The sequence below is a fragment of the Vipera berus genome (assembly GCF_964194415.1).
Source record: "Vipera berus genome assembly, chromosome: Z".
Lineage (NCBI taxonomy): Eukaryota > Metazoa > Chordata > Lepidosauria > Squamata > Viperidae > Vipera > Vipera berus.
The window spans coordinates 40853476-40873820 of NC_138205.1; the positions used below are offsets into that span (position 1 = coordinate 40853476).

The following is a 20345-nucleotide window of genomic DNA, read 5'->3' on the forward strand; positions in this document are numbered from 1 at the left end:
GGCTTCTCCTGAACATGACCTCAAAATTCCCTTGGTAATGTTTCAAACAATTTATAATTAAATAAGGAATGTCTCTCTAAGCAATATCAAACCTACCTAAAGAGTGACACTATTGAGATAAAGCAGCTACTGGCATCCTTATATCACTGGGTGCCCAGACTTGTGTTCGCTGCACAACTGGATTAAGCAACTCCCAGTTTTAAAGCTATGTTTATGACAGAAGCTTCATCACAATTCTGCTTTTTTCCTTACTTATTGCTTTTAGTAAACAACAGTGAACTTACGTGACAGAGCACTGGGCAAAGGCGAGATAATTCACCAACACATCAAGACCTCTATTCTCTTCATTTAGGAACTCCTGGACCCAACTGTGGAGAAGAGAAAACAACACATGAATTTACTCATTTACTTCTCCCTCTGCCTGGAACTTCCCCAGGACACTCACTTCCAATAGGGTACAGCTCAGGGCTGAATAGTGGAGTCCCAGGTGTTGTTTGAAGTCTATTTTCTTGCAAATATGTTACTTATCTAGATAACATCTTCAGTGCTAGAAAGGAGTAGGATTTGCTCTCTGTTTACATACAATAACTTGGTAGGGGCATGGTTTGTCCTTGGCAGTTCCTTGATTAGGCTGTTGCTTACTGTTTGATTGTTTGTCCAAGCTGGTAGTTCCTTGATTAGGATATTATTTACAGCTTGTTTATTTATCTAGTGCAAATCCCTGCTTATTTGGGTATTGACTACTGAAAGAGGTGTTCTGAAGATAACTCCTTAATTTAATTATAATGGACAGAAACTCTCATAGTTTCAACTGGAAAACTGAGCATCCTAAGCCAGGCTAAATCTGGCACTTAGGCAACTCAGGCATCAACAGGCACATAGAGATAAATATTTATATACAATTCAAAAGAGGCAATAAAAAGGAAACAAAAACACCATAACACCTCCTCACCAATCAGCACCCCAGGTAAGCAGAGATTTACACTAGATAAACAATGAAGTAAGAAAGAACATTCTAATCAAAGAACTACCAAAGAGAAAACAATACCCCCATCAATTTGACAGGGCAAGCTGCCATATATAAACAGAGAGCAAACACCACTCTCTTCTAGCACTGAAGATGTTACCTAATCAGTAATGAAATGTCTACAAGAAAACAATCAAGATCAGAAAGTACCAAAGATTCCAGAGAATACTTGCTTGTTCACACATTATTATTTTTTTACTATGGTAAATCGAAGGTACTTTGATTTATAAATGTGTCATATTGTAAGTACCATAATTCCTTTGTCAACATTTGAAGAACAGAAATTTGAGAAAGCCTAGTCCTAACAAGTATTTTCACTATTGATTAACATGCTATGTAATCATTTATAGCAATTTTATTGTGTGCATTAGTATCTTCTTTTATTTTTCTTAACAAATGTTCTCCAAGTTATATTTCTTGTGCTGTAATCCTATATTCTATCTGCCTAGCATTAAAATCAAACAAACGTAATTGAGGATTCTTCTTCATTGGCATATGTAGGATAGACGCAAAGGCCTTTTCAAACATGAACTGAAATTTACATTCACATAAATCACTAAAATTCTGGAATAATCACTCAGTCAGGCAATGCCCATTCCCAGAAAATCAAGTATTGGGCAGGATGCATTCAATGATGGTGGCATGCCTTCTCTCCTGCCTATCCCATCCTACTCCCACTTCATCCTCATTTTCTGTGTTGCTTGGTGTTACTCAAAATACTTTTCTCCATTAAAAGTATTTATTTATACCAATGTTTTCAAAATCTGCAATTTTAAGATGAGTGGACTTCAAATTCCCAGAATTCCTCAGCCACCATGGGGAACTGAAGTCCACTCAGTTGCCAAGTTTGAAAAAAAAAAACTTATTTATATTATGAATGTTAAGACTGAAAGGATGAATTTCTCCTTTGCCCAGAAAAAAAAAAGATGGGGAACTAAAATATGTTTCGGTGCCTGAAGTTCTAAAATGATAAAACTTGAGATTTTGCACCCATAAAAACCTGTTCTCTCCATCTCCATCTACAAATTCTCCTTAATTAATCCTTACAATGTTTTTATTTTTCAAACTTTTGTGCTATACAATTTTTTTCTAGGATTTGTTTTTAAATTAGTAGTAGCTAAATAATAAAACTAAATATGGCACTATTCACACAATTAACAATTGTGTGGATGGCTTCTTGAAATGCAAAAGAAGAAGACTGTCCTACTGTGACAGATGGAAGTCATTAATAGCTTGTCTGCCATTAAGATCCTAATTCTCATCCTGGATTTCATTTCTCTTCTCCCCCCTCCCCCGCAAAATTAGCTTTCTATGCAGAAAATGGGAACTATAGCAGACACAAGGGGAATCTAAACTGAGATGGTGCAAAGCAAAGTATTAAAGAATAGTTTGGCATTCCAATGAAGTGTGTGAGAGTATGTATATGTGCCTACATCCTACTTTTATCTGTGGAATTCTAATTATATAGTTTTTCCTTTTTTATACTAGTCTACTCAAAGATAGTACAAATTAGCACTATGCATTACTTTGGAATGAAAGGGGAAAAGGTGTTTAGTATAATCATGTAGTACCTGGTTAATGTAGGTAATATACAACAAATTATAAATGTGATGCAAATGCCAAAGAAAAGGGGAGGAGGAGGAGGAGGAGGAGGAGGAGGAGGAGGAGGAGGAGGAGAAGAAGAAGAAGAAGAAGAAGAAGAAGAAGAAGAAGAAGAAGAAGAAGAAGAAGAAGAAGAAGAAGAAGAAGAAGAAGAAGAAGAAGATTAAGAAGAAGAAGAAGAATCTTTAATGGCCAAGTGTTATTGGACATGCAAGGAATTTGTCTCAGGTGCATAAGCTCTTGGTGTGCATACTATGAATTCCACTATGTCATGAAAAAATTGTTTGGTACCATTTCTGCTGGGTTGCATTGCCTCTCCTGGTACCCAGGACCTATATCTCATTGTAATGTGTAATTTGTTTTGTCTTTTACATTGTTTTGGGCTTAACAGTATATTTGATCAGAAAATGCTGACAAAATGTGGGCTTGTTGGCTTCCCTTTTATCTCCTCACTGCTTGGCAGGCAGTTGGTCCAGAGAGATAAATGCTTTCTCATTCAAACTGTTAATTAGCCTGCATACATCACTGTCCTTAATGGTGTTGGCTGCTGCCTCCGACATGCCCGGGTCACCTTCTCTACAGAGGGCCAAGGCCTTTGCTGGAAACGTCAGAGGACTTTTAGAAACAGGGAAAAGAGTGGGGTGGAATTCAGCTTAGCTCCCGGCAAAAGAAATTAGCCACTTAACCAGATTAATTAGTCAGTTAACCATTGAGGCTGATGTTCATTTTAACAATTAAAATGTAACATCACACAGACAATTCTTAACACATTTTTCATCCCCCTGGTGCTTCAGCAGAAGGCTAACTAGTGAGAAATGAATTTATTCTGTTCCCCTTTGTCTTGGTTTCTTCTCTTCAGTCATTAGTTTATTTGTTCCAAAAGTAAGACACTAAAGGAGTTGGTATAGGATTACTAGTTGAAGCACTGAAAAAGAAAATGCAGGACTGAACCATAAGACAGGGAACTGCAGTCAATGAATTCAGTCTACCTTCCCTCTTAAGTTTCCAGCTTAGCCCTGATTCATAAGATCCTATTGATATTATGTACTGTATTTACCTTCTTCCCTTTCAATAAAGTCACAAGCAAAGAGTCTTCAGTCTATCCTACTTTAAGCCAGACCAATAGTTTTAGCACATACCTCCCCTCATTATACCTAATTCATGTGTTGGCAACCCGCGGCTCCGGAGCCACATGCGGCTTTTTCAGCCATCTCCTGCGGCTCCCAGTCCTCTGCCATGTGCAGTCCCCCCCCAAAAAAAGTTCAACCAATCAATTCAAACTTCTCACACACAAAAAAAAATCTCACAGTTTCAATTGATTGGTTGAACTTCTTTGGTTTGTGGGACTGCCCACAAACCTCTTTTCTTCTTCGGACTGCACATGGCGGCAGAAGGAGGAATGCTGGACAGAAGGTGTGTGGGTTGGTCAGATGGGGTGTGTGGGGGAGGCGGAGGATGATTGAACATGCAGGTGAGGCAAAGGTGCTGCTCGGGGCTGGAGGGGAGGCCGGGCAGATTGCCCCCGCCCTGCCAGGCAAGCGGAGCCACAGCACTGTTCGGCAGGCACAAGCAGCCGCGATCCAAGCACAGCCCCTCCCCACCCTCCTCCTCCTCCCCTTGGAAGAGCTACGGGGCTCAGGAGCCTCCCCCCATGGTCCCCCCTGTTGTGATTCAGGGTCAGCCTGTGGGTTCGGCAGTTGGGTCGGATAACTCAGATGAGGGGGAGGAGGGGGTGTTGAAGAACTTGCTGATGATGGCTTTGAGGCTCTGCAGAGCCCCCAGCCAGGCCCCTCCCACCTGGTGGAGACCCAGCTGTGTGAGCCTGACAGCGTGGATGAAGATGACCCACAGCTGGCCCTGTTCAAGGACGCCCGACGCAGGAGGCAGTCAAGTAGGAGTAAACAGAGGAAGGCAATGGGGCTTCTCGGAAGGAGGGAGAGAGAAGCCACGCCCTGAACTCTTTATAAAGGACGTGTGGGGAGGGCTGGTTTGCTGAAAGCAACCGCTCAGATAGTGTTTCAAAGCTCCGGTATCTTGGTTCGTGTCTTGTTTGTTTTTGTAATAAATTTGGCAGACGTATTCCAGCCTCTTGCCGTCTGTAAAGGGGTTGCCTTTTCTGCAAGGCCGGTAGCAGGCTGGTACAGAACACCCCCATCCACACGAGGGAAGAGATGCAGCAACCGGATTGACGGCGCCTTCTCCTCCTCCTCCAAAGGCGCACTTCCCAGCTCCGAGGGATGGAGGCAAGCCGAGAAACCGAGCTCCACTTTGCCTGATGCTTACTTTTGCTTTCCAAAGTGGCCTCGGTGTCACCTGGCCAGTGTCCTTGCTTGCAAGGAGCTCAGCCTGGATCAGCTGGTGGGCAGGTCATGCATCCTCCTGGCCTTGCGGCTCTCCTCACTCCCACTCTTCTCCAGCCCAACCTGCTGCCCCAGTTGGAATGCTTGCAGATTCCCCCCCCCCAAAAAAATAAACAAATAAATAAATAAATAGAAAAGGCTGATTTTAAAGGTTGTCCAGCTAAAAGGGAGGAAAGAAGCTGGGCTGGAGTGCCCTGGAAAGGTGAGCAGGCAGCGCTTCTGCATGGGTTGGTTGGGATTTTGGCAGGTTTCGCCTGCAATTAAGGCAGGGCAAGGTTTTTGGCTTACAGGAGGCTGAGGGGGGAAGCTGCTTGTGGGGGCATGTGTCTGATCACATAAGTTCGAATGTGTTTCTTTTGCATAGAGGCTGCTTTGCTGAAGGTTATATCTTTCTTCCTTCCTTCCAGGAAAAGTATGTGTGTGTGTGGGGGGGGGGGTGATTCCCAGCTGCAATTCCCGTGCAAGATTTCCTGCTTGCAAAAGGGCAATCACTTCTGCCTCTCTTGCAAACACTGGGATTGGGCAAAGAAGGGAAACCCCCTGCCCCACCGCCTGCCTTCTACTTTTGTTCTGCAAGGGGGGGAGGAGGAAGGAGGCGGCGGAGAAGCAGCGGGCGAGATTGCAGCCTAGCCCAGAGAAGGGGAAGGAAGAGCCGCTTGGAGAATGCGTCTTTCTCCCTCCACCCGCAGAGGGAGAAGCCCCCCTTGCCTGCCTGCACAAAGCTGCCAGCCACGCAACACGCCCGGCCACAGCGAGTCAAGCGGCAACCGTTTTCTTTCTTTCTCTTTATTTTTTCCTTCCTTCCTTCCCATATCCTTCCTGCCTTCTTCCTTTCTTGTCTTCCTTCCCTCCCTCCTTCTCTCTCTCTCTCTCTCTCTCTCTCTCTCTCTCTCTCTCTCTCTCTCTCTGTCTGTCTCTCAGTAAGCAAACAATCTCGGCTCTGACTGGCTGCTCCGCACTTCCTCCTCCTCCCCACCCCCCCCCCAAGTAAACTGCATGCAAAAATCCCACAAAAAACCCCAAATCCCACAGCAGGCTGAAATAGGCAAGCCCAAGCAGCAGCCTCGGAAGATTTGCCTCAGCAGCTTCTCCCCGTCGGCCTCCCCCCCCCCCCCGCTCCCTCGGAGCAGTCTTTTCCGAGGGGAGGAGAAGCCAGGATGGCAGAGCCATCCATACCAGAGCTGGACAGGGGGCTGGGCCAGTGCATGTCTTGCCTTAGGTAGGCTCCACTCTTTAATCAAGCGCCCTGTTCTGTGCATGCACACATTTTGCGGCTCCCAGGGTTGTTGTTTTTTTTGTGAGGGAACTGGTTCCAAGTGGCTCTTTCACCGATTCAGGTTGCCTACCCCTGACCTAATTGTTCATTCCAAACACAGGTAGAGAATCCCTGGCATTCTTGCCTACTTTGAGGCTGAGAAAGGGAGGATCAAGCCTGGATTTACTTTCTTTCAAGTGTCACTTTCCCACTTCACAGGCATTCTCCAGGTCAACACAGATTGCATGAAATAGTTTTTACAAAAGCAGAGATAAGAATTTAATGAGCTTGAGGTTCAATGCATATGAAGTCAACAGCAGGAGCAGGAGACATTAACTATCGTAAATTATACCAAGCTGTAGTTTCTCGATTAAGTCATAAATAACATTAAACCTCTAGTGAAGGGCTTACAAACTGTATTCTAAACTGGAAACCAACAAAGCCATATTATGTGTAAAATGTGAATTCCAGCAATGTTATAATCAGTTTGGTTTCATTTACTTCAGCATTTCAGATGTATTCTAAAGGAAACTTTATTTCTTCATTCCCTAAATTGATATGCTCCTCAGCCCCAGAGGAACTCAGTGGCTAACAGCCAGAAACTTCATTTTAAAAAGTCCTCAATAATGATACCCCCCATTAGAAATCTCAACAGCAACATAAAAGATTAAAAATAGATATGCAAAGTCATGTTTATGCATTCTGACATTCAAAACATTTCTTCCTCCTGAGCTAGATGGAAGGGCCAGCTCTTAACTTCTCATCTATAATCCAGGAAGGAATCTCCATATACATAGAATGAAGGCTACTGCTAAGCTTGTAAGCCGCCCTGAGTCTTCGGAGAAGGGCGGGATATAAATGGAATTAAAATAAATAAATAAAAATATGGAGAGAATTCCATAAGCTGGGACAGTGACTGGAAATACTTGTTTCCTAGATTTCATTAGAACATAGGTAAGCTGGATCTGAAGAGACTTGGCCCTGTTTGATCTGACTGGACAAACAAATGAATGTTGGATGTACTGTATATAATCAAGTCATCTAGTTATTCAGATAGCCTAATTCAAACCTATTCAGTATATGAGGATTGGACCATTTATTTATTAATAAATACATTACTCAATTACTTATGATGTTTAAAAACACAAAACCTAAACAAGAATTAAGAGCTTGCCAGAATTTCGGAGTGGGAGGGAGGATTACAAAAAAAATCTGGAGACAGTAATAGCTAGTTATCAACTATTATGAGCAAGAGTATATAAAATTGAGCTTTAAAGTTTTTTTTTTAAAAAATCCATTTATATCCCGCCCTTCTCCGAAGACTCAAGGCGGCTTACAAGCTTAGCCCAACAGAAAATAGAAAAAATAATTATTCTGTTTTATTTTTAAATTTTTTATTTGGTGTCAAGAATCACTTGGTGAGATGGGTGGCAAAACAAACAAATTTAAAAATTACTGGTCTTATATCATTACATTATTTACTTATTATATTTGTATATTCCCAACAACTCGGGGAGGTTAACAGGTAAGACATAGGAAACAAAAATAATAGTAAAAACAGGGAACAAAAGTTAACCTCAAATCAGCACCAAAGCCTTCAAATTGCAAGCAAGGTGGTTGACTCAACAAGCAAAGCAGTAAGTCCAGAATGGCCAGTACCAACATTAATCACTCAGTCTAGTAGCTGCCAGATATCATTTAAAAACTCAGTGGTCTTAGAGCAGGGATCTTCAAACTTGGCCCTTTTCTGACTTGTGGACTTCAATTCCCAGAATTCCTCAGCCAGGCACACTAGCTGAGGAACTTTGGGAGCTGAAGTCCACAAGTCATAAGAGGGCCAAGTTTGAAGACCCCTGTCTTAGAGGATATACTTTATTGATGAGCTATGGGCAGTTTGCAAAAGACATTATTAGAACCCATAATTTTATTTGGACCCTTACAATATCTATACTGTGTAAGTAAGGTCAGAACACCATTACTGCCATTGTTTGCAAAACTAAAAATAGACCTTATGTGTAAGCCCTGAGGATACCCTCTTGATCAGGGGTGTCAAACTGCCGGCCCGCAGGCCGGATGCGTCACATGGAAGCAGCGCGCACCCCATTGCTGGCAATGGCAAAACACTCCTGATACATTGCGTGACATTGCATGATGTCACGAGTTTGACATGTCTGCTCTTGATTAATCAATTTGTATGTCAAACCCGGAAAACAAATGACATAAAACGGCATTTTTCTGGCTGTTCTACAGTTATGGGACTGTCTTCCCACCCAGAAAATCATCAGAGATTTGAATGTTTGAACAAAAGGTTATAAATAGCTATTTAGCAAACAAGGGCCTTGTCTCGTGGCTTTGAACTGTTGATATATTGTATATTACAGACTGTAGTTGCAATTCCAATTTCTATTTAAATATGTGCTAACATCAATTCAAGCTGCCATTCTTATTGAGCCCTAAGGAAAGAGCAGGCCAAAAATGGAATGAAGAAAAGAAGTATTAAAAACAATCACACAGATTCTAAATACTCCCCACCCTCCCAGCTTCATCTCTTCAGTTAACAAATCCTCTGGAAGAACATCCAATCTACTTCAGGGCAAGGGATATTAACTTCTGTCTCTTGTGTTCAGATCTTTTGTTACCCTGGACTGGTCCATCAGGAAGGTGAGATCTGTTGGATCAGTTTGTCCAGGAGTCTTATGGATCCTGTTGGTTTACAGAGAATGGTTGGGGAGTTTTCCAAGATTGTGGTGGGCTATTAAATAGAGATTTTAGTCAATTCTTGGAATGAATGGAGGGTGACAGCCCTTCATTGGATTGCTCTTAAGTAGCATCTCTTTGCCTATCAATGCTAAGCTTGTAAGCTTGTAAGCCGCCCTGAGTCTTCGGAGAAGGGCGGGATATAAATGGAATTAAAATAAATAAATAAATAAATAAATAAATAAATAAATGCCTCCTGGTTCACTGAGGAGCTCTAGGAAATGAAGCAACAGAAAAGACATCTATGACATTGTTGGAGAAAAACTGGGAGTGAGCCTGATTAGGCATCCACAAGATTTTAGATTAAGGAGTATCTTATGGCAGTAAGAACAATAAAACATGGTTTTTTTCATTTTTAGCATATCTGCAATGTGTCACCCAACTGATCATATTTGGGGTGAGCTGTACTTTTTTAGGAAGGGAATGTTCTGATGAACATCTTGAAGAGATGCTGTGAAGACCACACTAAGTTTCTATAGATATAATCACTCAGATTATTATTTCTGACTAGGTGAATCCTATTGAAGTGGGTTAAGCTCTATTATCTGGGAGGAATTTGAACCTATGAGTCTTGAGGAACTGCATACCGTGTTTCCCTGAAAGCAAGGCCTACCCCGGAAATAAGCCCTAGTTTGATTTTGGAGGGTGGGTCTAATGTAAGCCCTGCCCAAAAACTAAGCCCTATTTTTGGGGTGAGGCACAGAACTAAAAATCAATCTAGGGAGGAGGTAGAGATGTGGAACTGCCCCACGTGCCCTGCACCCACTTACCTGACAGCCAGGTGTCTCCTTGCCAGTACACATCTTCTGTGGTGTCTTCTGCAGCCATGCCTGCATTTCTCAGTCACGGGCCTTTCCAGAAGACCATTGCAGCCAAGAACTGAGCTATGATTGAATCTATAGCTCGGTACTTGGCTGCAGTGGCCTTCTGGAAAGGCCTGACTGCAAAATGCAGGCTGGAGCTCCATTCTGAGCTGCAGAATGAAGCTGCTCCTTCGGCTGCAGAAGAAATGGGCTGGCTGGGTGGAGTTGTCGGTGCCAGAGGTGAGTATAAAAGACATCCCCCCCTCTGAAAATAAGACCTGGCGCCTCTTTTGGAAGCCAAAAAAAAAAAAGACACGGTCTTATTTTCAGGGAAACACGGTAGGATTTTCTGAACTGTGAGTGAAAGTCATTCAAAGTCAGTCATTCAAAGTAGGTAAGATCAAGAAATAGAAACAGCAAGGATTCCAAGGATGCATTTTATTGCCATAGAGTAGAAGAATAGAATCTTGAAAGCCTGTCAGAGTTTGTCTCTGCTCTTTCTCTTACCAAAGAAAAGATTAAGGCAGGAATATTTTGAGTTCCTTTCTCACACTTTCCACTTTATTAGGACTAAGCTATCTTTTGTTTTTCTGTCAGTGATTCATTGCTCCCTTTCTCCTTTTGAAGGCCAGATCCAGATCCTTTAGATCCATGTCTCTTCTGACTGGTCAAACCCACCTGGGAGATGACACGTGGTTAGGTCCAGATGGCAATGAATTTATCTTTGAAAGAGGAAGTGATATGCCCCTTCCTTGACACTAGTCCCAATTACACTGGATAGTTTTTCTCCAAACTCCCATGGGGGAGCATCACTATCAGATGGATTAGTAACTGACTGATCAATCACACTCAACATCTAGTCCTTAATGAATTTGCATTTACATGGAGGGAAGTATGCAGTGGGCTACCTCAAGGCTCAGGCCCAGTACTCTTCAATATCTTCATAAATAATTTGGATGAGGGGATAGATGGGGAACTCATCAAATTTGCAAATAAGCTGGCAGGAATAGCCAACACTCTAGAAAATAAGCTCAAGATACAGATGGATACAGACTTGAACACTGGGATATATCTAACAAAATGAAATTCAGTGATGAGAAAAGTAAAGTTATACCACTTTGGTAAGAAAAACCAAATGCACAGATACAGAATAGATGGTACCTGGCTCAATAGTAGTAACTGTGAGAGGGATCTTGGAGTCCTAGTGAACAAACACTTAAATATGAGCCAGCAATATGCTGCAGTTGCCAAAAAAAATCTAACACAGTCCTAGATTGCATTAACAGAGGGATAGAATTCAGATCATATGAAGTGTTAATACCACTTTATAATGCCTTGGTAAAACCACCTTTTGAAGGTTGCATCCCGTTTTGGTTGCCACAATATAAAAAAAGATGCTGAGATTCTAGAAAGAGTGCAGAGAAGAGCAAAAGAGATGATTAGGGACTGAAGGCTAAAACATATAAAGAACCCTTGCTGGAATTGGGTATGTCTAGTTTAATGAAAAGAAGACTAAAGTTGACATGATATTTGTGATCCAATATTTGAAGGACTGCCACAAAGAAGAGGGGGATCAACCTATTCTCCAAAACACCTGAAGGCAGGACAAGAAGCAATGGACGGAGACTAATCAAGGAAAGAAACAACCTAGCAATAAGGAGAAATTTCCTGACAGTCAGAACAATTAATCGGTGGACCTGCTTGCCTTCAGATGTTGTGGGTTTTCCATCACTGGAGGTTTTTAAGAAGAGATTGGATAGTCATTTGTCTGACATGCTTGAGCAGGGGGTTGGACTAGAAGATCTCCAAGGACCCTTCCAATTCTGTTACTCCGCTTTCTTTGGGGTAATTCCACTCAGTAGTTCCACTTTGGGGCCAATTCCACCTTTCCTTGAAGAAAGGGAGAGATGGAATCTGAGGCTCATGGTTTGGATCTCTTATTCCTATTTAATCTTAACCTATTCTTATCCAACATCTACCAGGGATTGTTGGGGGCGCTTATTGGGGGAGGGCATGGAGTCAGGTATCATCAGTATGCTGATTTGTACATTTGTATATTTTGTACATCTTGATCCCTGGCCATCCAGGCAATGTTATCAATGTGCTCTCCCAGTACCTGGAGTCTGTTAGGATGTAGAAGGGGAGTTAACAAACTTAGGTTTAACCTTACCCAGGCCATGTTGTTTTTCACAGAGCCCACTGAGCACAATGAGAAATGCTCTGTATTCTTGTCCAAACATATACCTCCTTGTCTCTCCAATAGGCATGGCATTCTTTGGGGCATTTATTTACAAAAAGTGTTATTTCTAACTTTAGAAAGCATACAGAGTATAATTTTTGTAGAATATAAACTATTTTGAGAATTCATTCATTCATTTGTTCATTCAATTTCTATAGCTGCCTAGTTCAGTCAATGACTCTGAAGGAGTCGATGAATGACCTAAGTGCTAAAAGGTAGTCTCTGAAGTGGTCATGAGGCTTCAGGTTTTTCAAATAATGTTCTATAATATTCAAATAATGAATATATTATAATTGCTAATAATGAATATAATTTGCTCATGACTAGGAATAGCAAGTTGGAGAGTGCACAACAAGTAAGTGAATAACTAATGACTTTGTTTTCCACTGTTACTCACCCAATGTGGTTTGTTCTCAGGGATATCTCTAATTCCCGAAGAACCTGGGTAGATTCTTGAACTCGTCTCTTAAACTGGGTAAAGAAAGCAAATCAAATCCCGTAGAAATTACAAACCTGGCATATATTTATCTACCTGTGACTTACTTATGAATTATATAATGATCCTGGGTTTGAAAAAGTTATCTAGGCATCAATGGGAAATAATATAGATAGCACAAAGAATTTCAGGCTGCGAGTATGCCTTGCAATCAATAGTGAATTACGAAACAGTTCTTTTGCTGGTTGCATTTTCATACTGATTGCAGGCAGATTATGGTTATGAGCAAAGAAAAATCATACACCCAGAAAGCAAATAAAAATACCCCAAATAAAGGGATCTGTTCAAATAAAGCCTATGGCTCAAATTTTAAAAAACTAAGACTATAGGAAGTGTGAGTTTCTGGCAGGTATATCAAGGCATTCAATTCATTCAAAAGTGATAATTTTTTATTACTAAAATGTGATCTATTTCTTAACATAAGGCTGTCTGTGCATTTCCTATTTTGCTCACATCACAATAATTCCTGCAAATTATACTTCCATGCATCTGGCCAGACCCAGAAAGAAATACTGTGCATGCCATCGCCAGTCTATCTTTTGTGTTAGATGCACAGGTGTTGCTATAATATAGAATATGTAAATGTGCTCCCCCCCCCCCCAATCCCACACCCCTATCAGGCCTTTAGCATCACTGGCTCTGTGTAAAGGATCTTGTGACTGCATTTCTTTTTCAATAATGCTCATTGTATTTCATCTACAATTGCTTATATTGTTTGCAATCTAATGAAGGATTGTTACTCTGAAATACAAATAGCTGCAGTAAATAAATAAATAAATTTGTAACTGCATGCAGAGTAGTAATTTCTACTCATTTGGGAAATCAAAAAGTTTTTTTTAAAAATCCAGTTGTATTTGTCTACTGAAGATTTTTTTTGATTGATGGTTTTTGCTTTGTTTACCTAAAAGTAAAATCAGTCTTGGGGAAGAAAACTATGATAATCAGCTGCTAATGGTTTGTCAGAAAAAGGACATCTTTTTTACATTTACTATATATAAAATTAGACAGCCTGTGTCTCATAGGGTCATCTTTTCAGAGATATTTCCTTACTACAGTCCCTCTATGGCTCAATTATGACAGAATAACTAATTACTCCCTTCACTGGAAAAAGCTGGGATATATTCAGCGATGTATCTGCCTTGAAAATAGCTCATGCTGAACTTTGTAGCACAAACATCAGCACAGGAAATGTTTTATATTATTTTGTATTATGTCATAAAGTGTTTTATGATTATTTTTATGTTATAAAATGTTTTATAAAGTTTGCCACATTTGAAATCTACAGTAATCACAGGTCGAAGATTTTGGACACATTCTGTAAGTTACTCCATTTGAGGTACATTGGTTCCAAAATTATTGCCCTATGATGCAGCATTTTGCCAGGTTAAAGGTTATGGGAAGGAATGTTTTAGGCATATATAGATTTCCAGCTGAGAGAGAATAGAAAGAACAGGAAAGCAATTGTGGGAGGCAGAGAATATGAAATGGCCACATTAGCCACAAGTTACCTTTCCACTGAATCCACCTGTGTCTAAATAGCTCTTCAATTTCTGGATATAGGCAGATGGTGGGTTCTTGACCTGGAATCGTTCCTATGGATAGGCACAGATGGGGTAGAAGAAGAGAAACAACACATTTGTTTTCATTAAATCCATAAGGAATAGAGAAGATTCTGAAAATGCAAACATGTTATGAGGATGTGCAAGTTAGGTGTCTCTTTTTATCTATTTTTGTGGAAACTGCTGAGGAGACATAACCAAAATTACAAATATTGCAGGTGCTTCTGGGCACAGCACTAGCAGCCTTTAGCTGCCAGATGTAAATGTTTATGCATCATGCTAAACTGTCAAAGTATGAAAAGTAATATGAAGAGGGAAAAAAAGTCTCAATATTCAAAGGCATTGGATATATTCTGGCCTGCTGAAGTTTAGAAAACTCCAATTTTACAGTCCAGCCATTACAGGTAGTCCTCAGCTTATGACCACAACTGAACAAAAATTTTATGTTTCTAAGCGAGACAGTTATTAAGTGGGTTTTGTCAGATTTTATCATCTTTCTTGACACAATTGTTAATTGAATCACTGCAGTTGTTAAGTTAGTAACACTGTCAAGTAAATCTGGCTTCCCCATTGACTTTGCTTGTCAGAAGGTTGCAAAAGATGATCATATGACCATGGGACACTGCAACCATCATAAATATGAGTCAGTTGCCAAGTATCTGAATTTTGATTAGGTGACCATGGTGATGCTGCAATGGTCATAAATGTGAAAAATGGTCATAAGTCACTTTTTCAGTGCTGTTGAGACTTTGAACGTCACTAAACAAACTGTTGTAAATTGAGGACCACCTTTACATATATGTTCCCCTATCACAACAATACCTGTCTCTTAAAACACTTTAGCCTGCAAATGTATACTTTGGAATGTGTTATGGTTTTCACCCAACTCTGATCATTGTAAACGTAAACTTTAAAGAATCTGTGGATCTGTAGAAAGAGGTTGCAGATAATCCTTTTCATACACGCTATTTAAATGTATAATTCAAATCAAATTAGTCCCATGTAAGTCACCCTGCTTGTTTTTCCCATAATAACTGGATTGCATCACCCTGTGCCACAATATGACACAATGTTTCACAAGAGTGATGGTGCACTGCCTCCTGTTCTTAACTGTTTGAAGCATAAGTGCTAAAACATTTACTTCAAAAGATTCTGCAATAATTAGAGGATGCATTGTTAATATTGTAGCAATTTAAAACCTGGGTGTGTGAATGAATGAAAGTGTCTAAAAAATAGAGTAAGGCAGGAGTGTCCTCAGAGTATGGTAAAAGCTTCTACTTTATTGTAGCAGTTACCATTTTTTTTTTGGGGGGGGGTTGACCATTCTCTGCAGATGTCCCTGGAGCAGTTCAAGAAAAAAGTGAGAGAGATGACAAGGTGATGTGTATATGTATATACATGTAAAAAAAAGGATTGTTCTTGAATGTGCATGTGGACTAATGCTTTTTGGATGATGTGTTTGACAAGGAATTTTAATTCTATATATTTCTAGGGCTATTTCTGGTCTAGGGCTAAAATATTGGCCTGCAAAAATTTCAGTGATCAGAAGCATTCATCTTGACTTTTATAGCCTGGGACGCGAGGTCTAAGAGATATGAAAAAATTTAAAAACTCAGAGCTGCTTCCATCTGTAAAAGTGGGGATGCTGCTTTCAGCCTATCTTTTGAATCCATAAAAGAACCACTTTCCCTTACAAGCAGATGATCCCGAGATGGCAGTGGCGGGGCAGGAAGTGATCTTAGGATTGTGGTGGATATATTTATTTATTTATTTATTTGTTTGTTTGTTTTATATACCGCCCTTCTCCCGGAGGACTCAGGGCGGTGTACAGAGCAATAAAGTAAGAATACAATAAAGCAATAAAGTGAGAAAATTTTAAAACCCAAATCCATCAGGCCAGGCCAGCTTGTTGGAATAGATAAGTTTTTAGATCACGCCGGAAGCAGCGAAGGTCGGGGGCCATCCGGATTTCAGCTGGTAAGCGGTTCCAAAGGATTGGCGCACCCACCGAGAATGCTCTCCCCCTGGGGGTCACCAGCCGACATTCTCTGACCGGTGGCACCCTGAGGAGGCCCTCTCTGTGGGAGCGCACAGGACGGAGGGATGTTGACGCTGGCAGTAGGTGCTCCCGTAGGTAATCCGGACCCATGCCATGTAGGGCTTTGTATGTCATCACTAGCACCTTGAATTTCACCCGGAAGGCAACTGGAAGCCAGTGCAGCTCACGGAGCAGAGGTGTAATATGGGAGTATCGGGAGACCCCCAAAAGCACTCGTGCAGCTGCACTCTGCACCAGCTGAAGCTTCCGAGTGGTTCTCAAGGGCAGCCCCATGTAAAGAGCGTTGCAGTAGTCAAGACAAGAGGTCACAAGTGCATGGGTGACTGTACGCAAGGCGTCCAGGTCCAGATAGGGTCGCAGCTGGCGCACCAGATGAACCTGGGCGAAGGCCCCTCTAGTCACAGCTCCTATATGATCTTCTAAGGAGAGCTGTGAATCTAAGAGGACACCCAGATTGTGAGCCTTATCTACGGGGGGTAATAACTCACCCCCGATATTAAGAGATGGAATAATCTGAATATCCTGACATGCCGGTATGTACAGCCATTCAGTCTTGTCCGGGTTGAGTTGAAGCCTGTTCCTCCCCATCCATTCCCGGACCGCTTCCAGGCAACGGGACATCATGTCGAGGGCATCACTGATGTGGTTTGGGGTCGAGATGAAAAGCTGGGTGTCATCAGCATACTGATGATAACCCACTCCAAAACCACGGATGATCTCACCTAGCGGCTTCATATAGATGTTAAACAGGAGAGGTGAGAGGACCGACCCCTGAGGAACTCCATAAATGAGAGGCCTCGGGGTCGATCTCTGGTCACCCGCCAACACCCACTGTGAACGTTCCAGAAGGTAGGAGGAGAACCACTGAAGAACAGTGCCTCCCACTCCCAATCTCCTGAGACGCCGCAGTAAGATACCATGGTCGATGGTATCAAAAGCCGCAGAGAGGTCTAATAGGACCAGGACAGAGGAATGACCCCTGTCCCGAGCCCACCAGAGATCATTCATCAGAGGGACCAATGCCGTCTCCGTGCTGTGTCCGGGCCTGAAACCCGATTGGTACGGGTCTAGATAATCAGTATCTTCAAGGAACAGAGGAAGCTGATGCGCCACTACGCTCTCAACAACCTTCGCAAGAAAGCGAAGATTGGAGACCGGGCGAAAGTTGTTTAAAACAGCTGGGTCCAGGGAAGGCTTTTTGAGGAGGGGTCTCACCACCGCTTCTTTCAAGGCTGCGGGGAAACTGCCCTCTTTCAATGAAGCAGTTACCACTGCATGGATCCAGCCTCGTGTCCCAACCCGAGCCGCATAAACCAGCCAGGAGGGGCACGGGTCCAATAAGGATGTAGTGGAGCTTAGCTTCCTCATGATCCTTTCTACCTTGTCCAGAGTCACAGGATCGAACTCTTCCCAGATAACATCAACAAGACTGTCCATGTTCTCATCGTCAGACTCTGCCCAGTTGGAATCCAGACTGGTCCGGATCCGAGCGATTTTGTCCAGCAGATGTTGGCTAAATTCCTCAGCACGACCCTGCAAGGGATCCTCCTTCACCTCTAGATTAAGGAGGGAGCGGGTCACCCTAAACAGGGCGGTCGGGCGATTATCTGCGGACGCGATAAGGGCAGCAAAGTAATTAGACCTTGCCCTCCTTAGCGCCGCAAGATAAGACCTCGTAAAGGACCTTAGTCGCGATCGGTCGGATTCGGATCGGCTGGATCTCCAACAGCTCTCTAGGCCCCGTCTCTGATATAGGTAGTCCCCAACTTACAGTCATTCATTTAGTGACTGTTCAGAGTTACAACAGCATTGAAAAAAAGTAACTTAGGATCACTTTTCACACAACCATAGCTACATCCTGAAGTGATCAAAATTTAGATGCTTGACAACAGGCATGTATTCATGAAAGTTGATCATGTGATCCTTCTGCTGACAAGCAAAGTCAATAGGGAGTCAGATTCAGCTAACAATTGTGTTACCAACTTCACAACTACCGGATTCACTTAACTGTGCCAAGTAAATTTGTAAAATTGGGGAAAACATAACTGTCTTGCTTATCAATGGAAATTTTGGGGTCAATTGTAGTCATAAGTCGATGATGACCTGTAATTAGAAGCTGTTCAACATGTGTACCTATGTTATATAATCATTATCTACCCCTTGAGGTAAATGCTTTAACTTATGGGAGAGCTGCCTCTATATATTTGTTCCATTTTTCTGTGAGCTACACTCTGTATTCACTGCCATTTTTCATTAAGAATTTCATTTACAACAGAACAGCATAATTAGCGAGGTTGCCTGGATGGCTGTATGCATAGCATATTGTTGTTGTTCAGTCACTAAGTTGTGCCGAACTTTTTGCAATCCCATGGACCATAGCACACCAGGCTCCTGTGTCCTCAACTGTCTCCAGAGTTTGCCCCAATTCATGTTCATTGCATCAATGCATACCAAGCTTAATTTGAAGTAGGACACAGGGGTTATTTATTTAATGGTTTAACTGATCTGTATACTCACTCCTTACTAATCCAATTGGGAGTCAATATGTTGTGAGTTAAATGTGCTGTGTGAAGACAGTTATACAGGCACCCATTATATCTTCCCAATCAAAGAGCAACATCTCTACAACCCACACTGCCACTTCCTGTATGATTCATGATAAATGAAGGCCAAACTAATTTTTTGTCCATCATTCAGCTGTATTTCTTGTGAGCTAAAGCAGACACTAATAGGTTCCACTTCACAGGGGTCCTGTGACTTGATTTCATTCAAACACAGAAGAGCAAGTGAGATATTTTCTTGATTCCTAACTGCCCACTCAATAAACACCTTAAGATTATTTTCTGGAGTAAAAGGGCATTCGGAAATCGCCCTGTGCCGGAGCTGTTTTAGCAGGTCTGTGAAGACCTGGATCATACAGACACATTCACATAACCCAGAATGAGTCATTCTCCTCTTTTTCTGTTCAGCATCATTCGCAAGGCTGTGCCTTTATTAAACTGAGGAATATATAGTTTCACAGCATGAACAGGTGCCATTTCCCCTCCCCCCCGCCAACAGCTTGTTTTCACAAGAGAACTTTAAGTAACCACCTCCTTGTTTAACTCAGGATGGAGAAAGACTGTTTCTCCACCACTACTAAACGCATGAAGACAACTCAAAAGAAGGAACAGCTGTTTGTTATGACACACCCCATTTTCATATGTACCCATTTAGTTCTGGCAGGATTTTGAAATGTTTTAACCAAGGTGGTAGTGGATTTTTTTTTACTAGGTTCATATCACAGTGTGGCTTCTTTAGTTTTGGCTTAGTAGAAAGTGTGAACTTTGCAAACAATGGTTTAGACCAGGGGTGTCAAACTGCCCGCCCGTGGGCCAGATGCAACACGTGGAAGCCGCACCCACCCTATTGCTGGCAATGGCCAAACCGTCCCGATATGTTGAGTGACATCACGTGACGTCGCGAGTTTGACATGTCTGGTTTAAACAAAAAAAAAACAATTTAACATTAAAATGAGCCCACTGAAAAATGCTTCTTTTGACACCACTTTTGGTTCATCTTGGTAGGTACAAACAGATCTAAAAGCTAGAGTTATCTCTCCCCACAAACACAAAGTCATTGTTTTTCCTACCATGTAGTAAACCTGGTTTAGTGCTCTGAAAAACAGATATACTTCCTTTAAACCAAATGCACTGCAGTGAGATTTGATTGAGAGGCTGAAATCTGCCCAATCACCTAGCAGATCTCTTGGATTTACGCTTTTGTCCTTATTCAAATAGCTAAGGAAAGCATGTGATCAGGGATAAAATCATGCCTATTTCTTCTATCCAAAATAAATTTCTGTGAACACCTGCAGGACAAATTGGTTTCCCTAAAAATTTAGACACTTGCGAAGAGCATGACAGAGTACATGATGAATGCAACCAGACTCTCATATATTGGTATTTTGAATATATTACACTGCTCAAAACCTAAGCTACTTGTATTAGGGCATCAACTCTGAAATTCTGGATGTTTGTTGTCCTGCTGACAGACCTACTTTATTTTTCTTCTCTAACTGTTTCCTGTGGGAAAGCAAAGATAGAAACAGCCCTGCTTATCCTGTCTTCTCAAGGACAAACTACACAAGATTTCCAGTTATACTGAACTGCCACAGGTGTCCTATCAAGAATCTCTGACATTTATCAT

At 41.7% G+C, this 20345-nt stretch overlaps 1 protein-coding gene across 1 annotated transcript in view; it reads right to left on the bottom strand.

The window, feature by feature from the left end:
- FMNL1 (formin like 1) overlaps positions 1 to 20345 on the bottom strand; it is a 102306-nt gene that overhangs the window by 44347 nt on the left and 37614 nt on the right. The window contains exons 3-5 of the mRNA XM_081344415.1: positions 14048 to 14131; positions 12441 to 12514; positions 285 to 368 (exon numbers count right to left, since the gene is read on the bottom strand). Coding sequence (XP_081200541.1) covers positions 285 to 368; positions 12441 to 12514; positions 14048 to 14131 — 242 coding nt within the window. The remainder of the gene's footprint in view (positions 1 to 284; positions 369 to 12440; positions 12515 to 14047; positions 14132 to 20345) is intronic.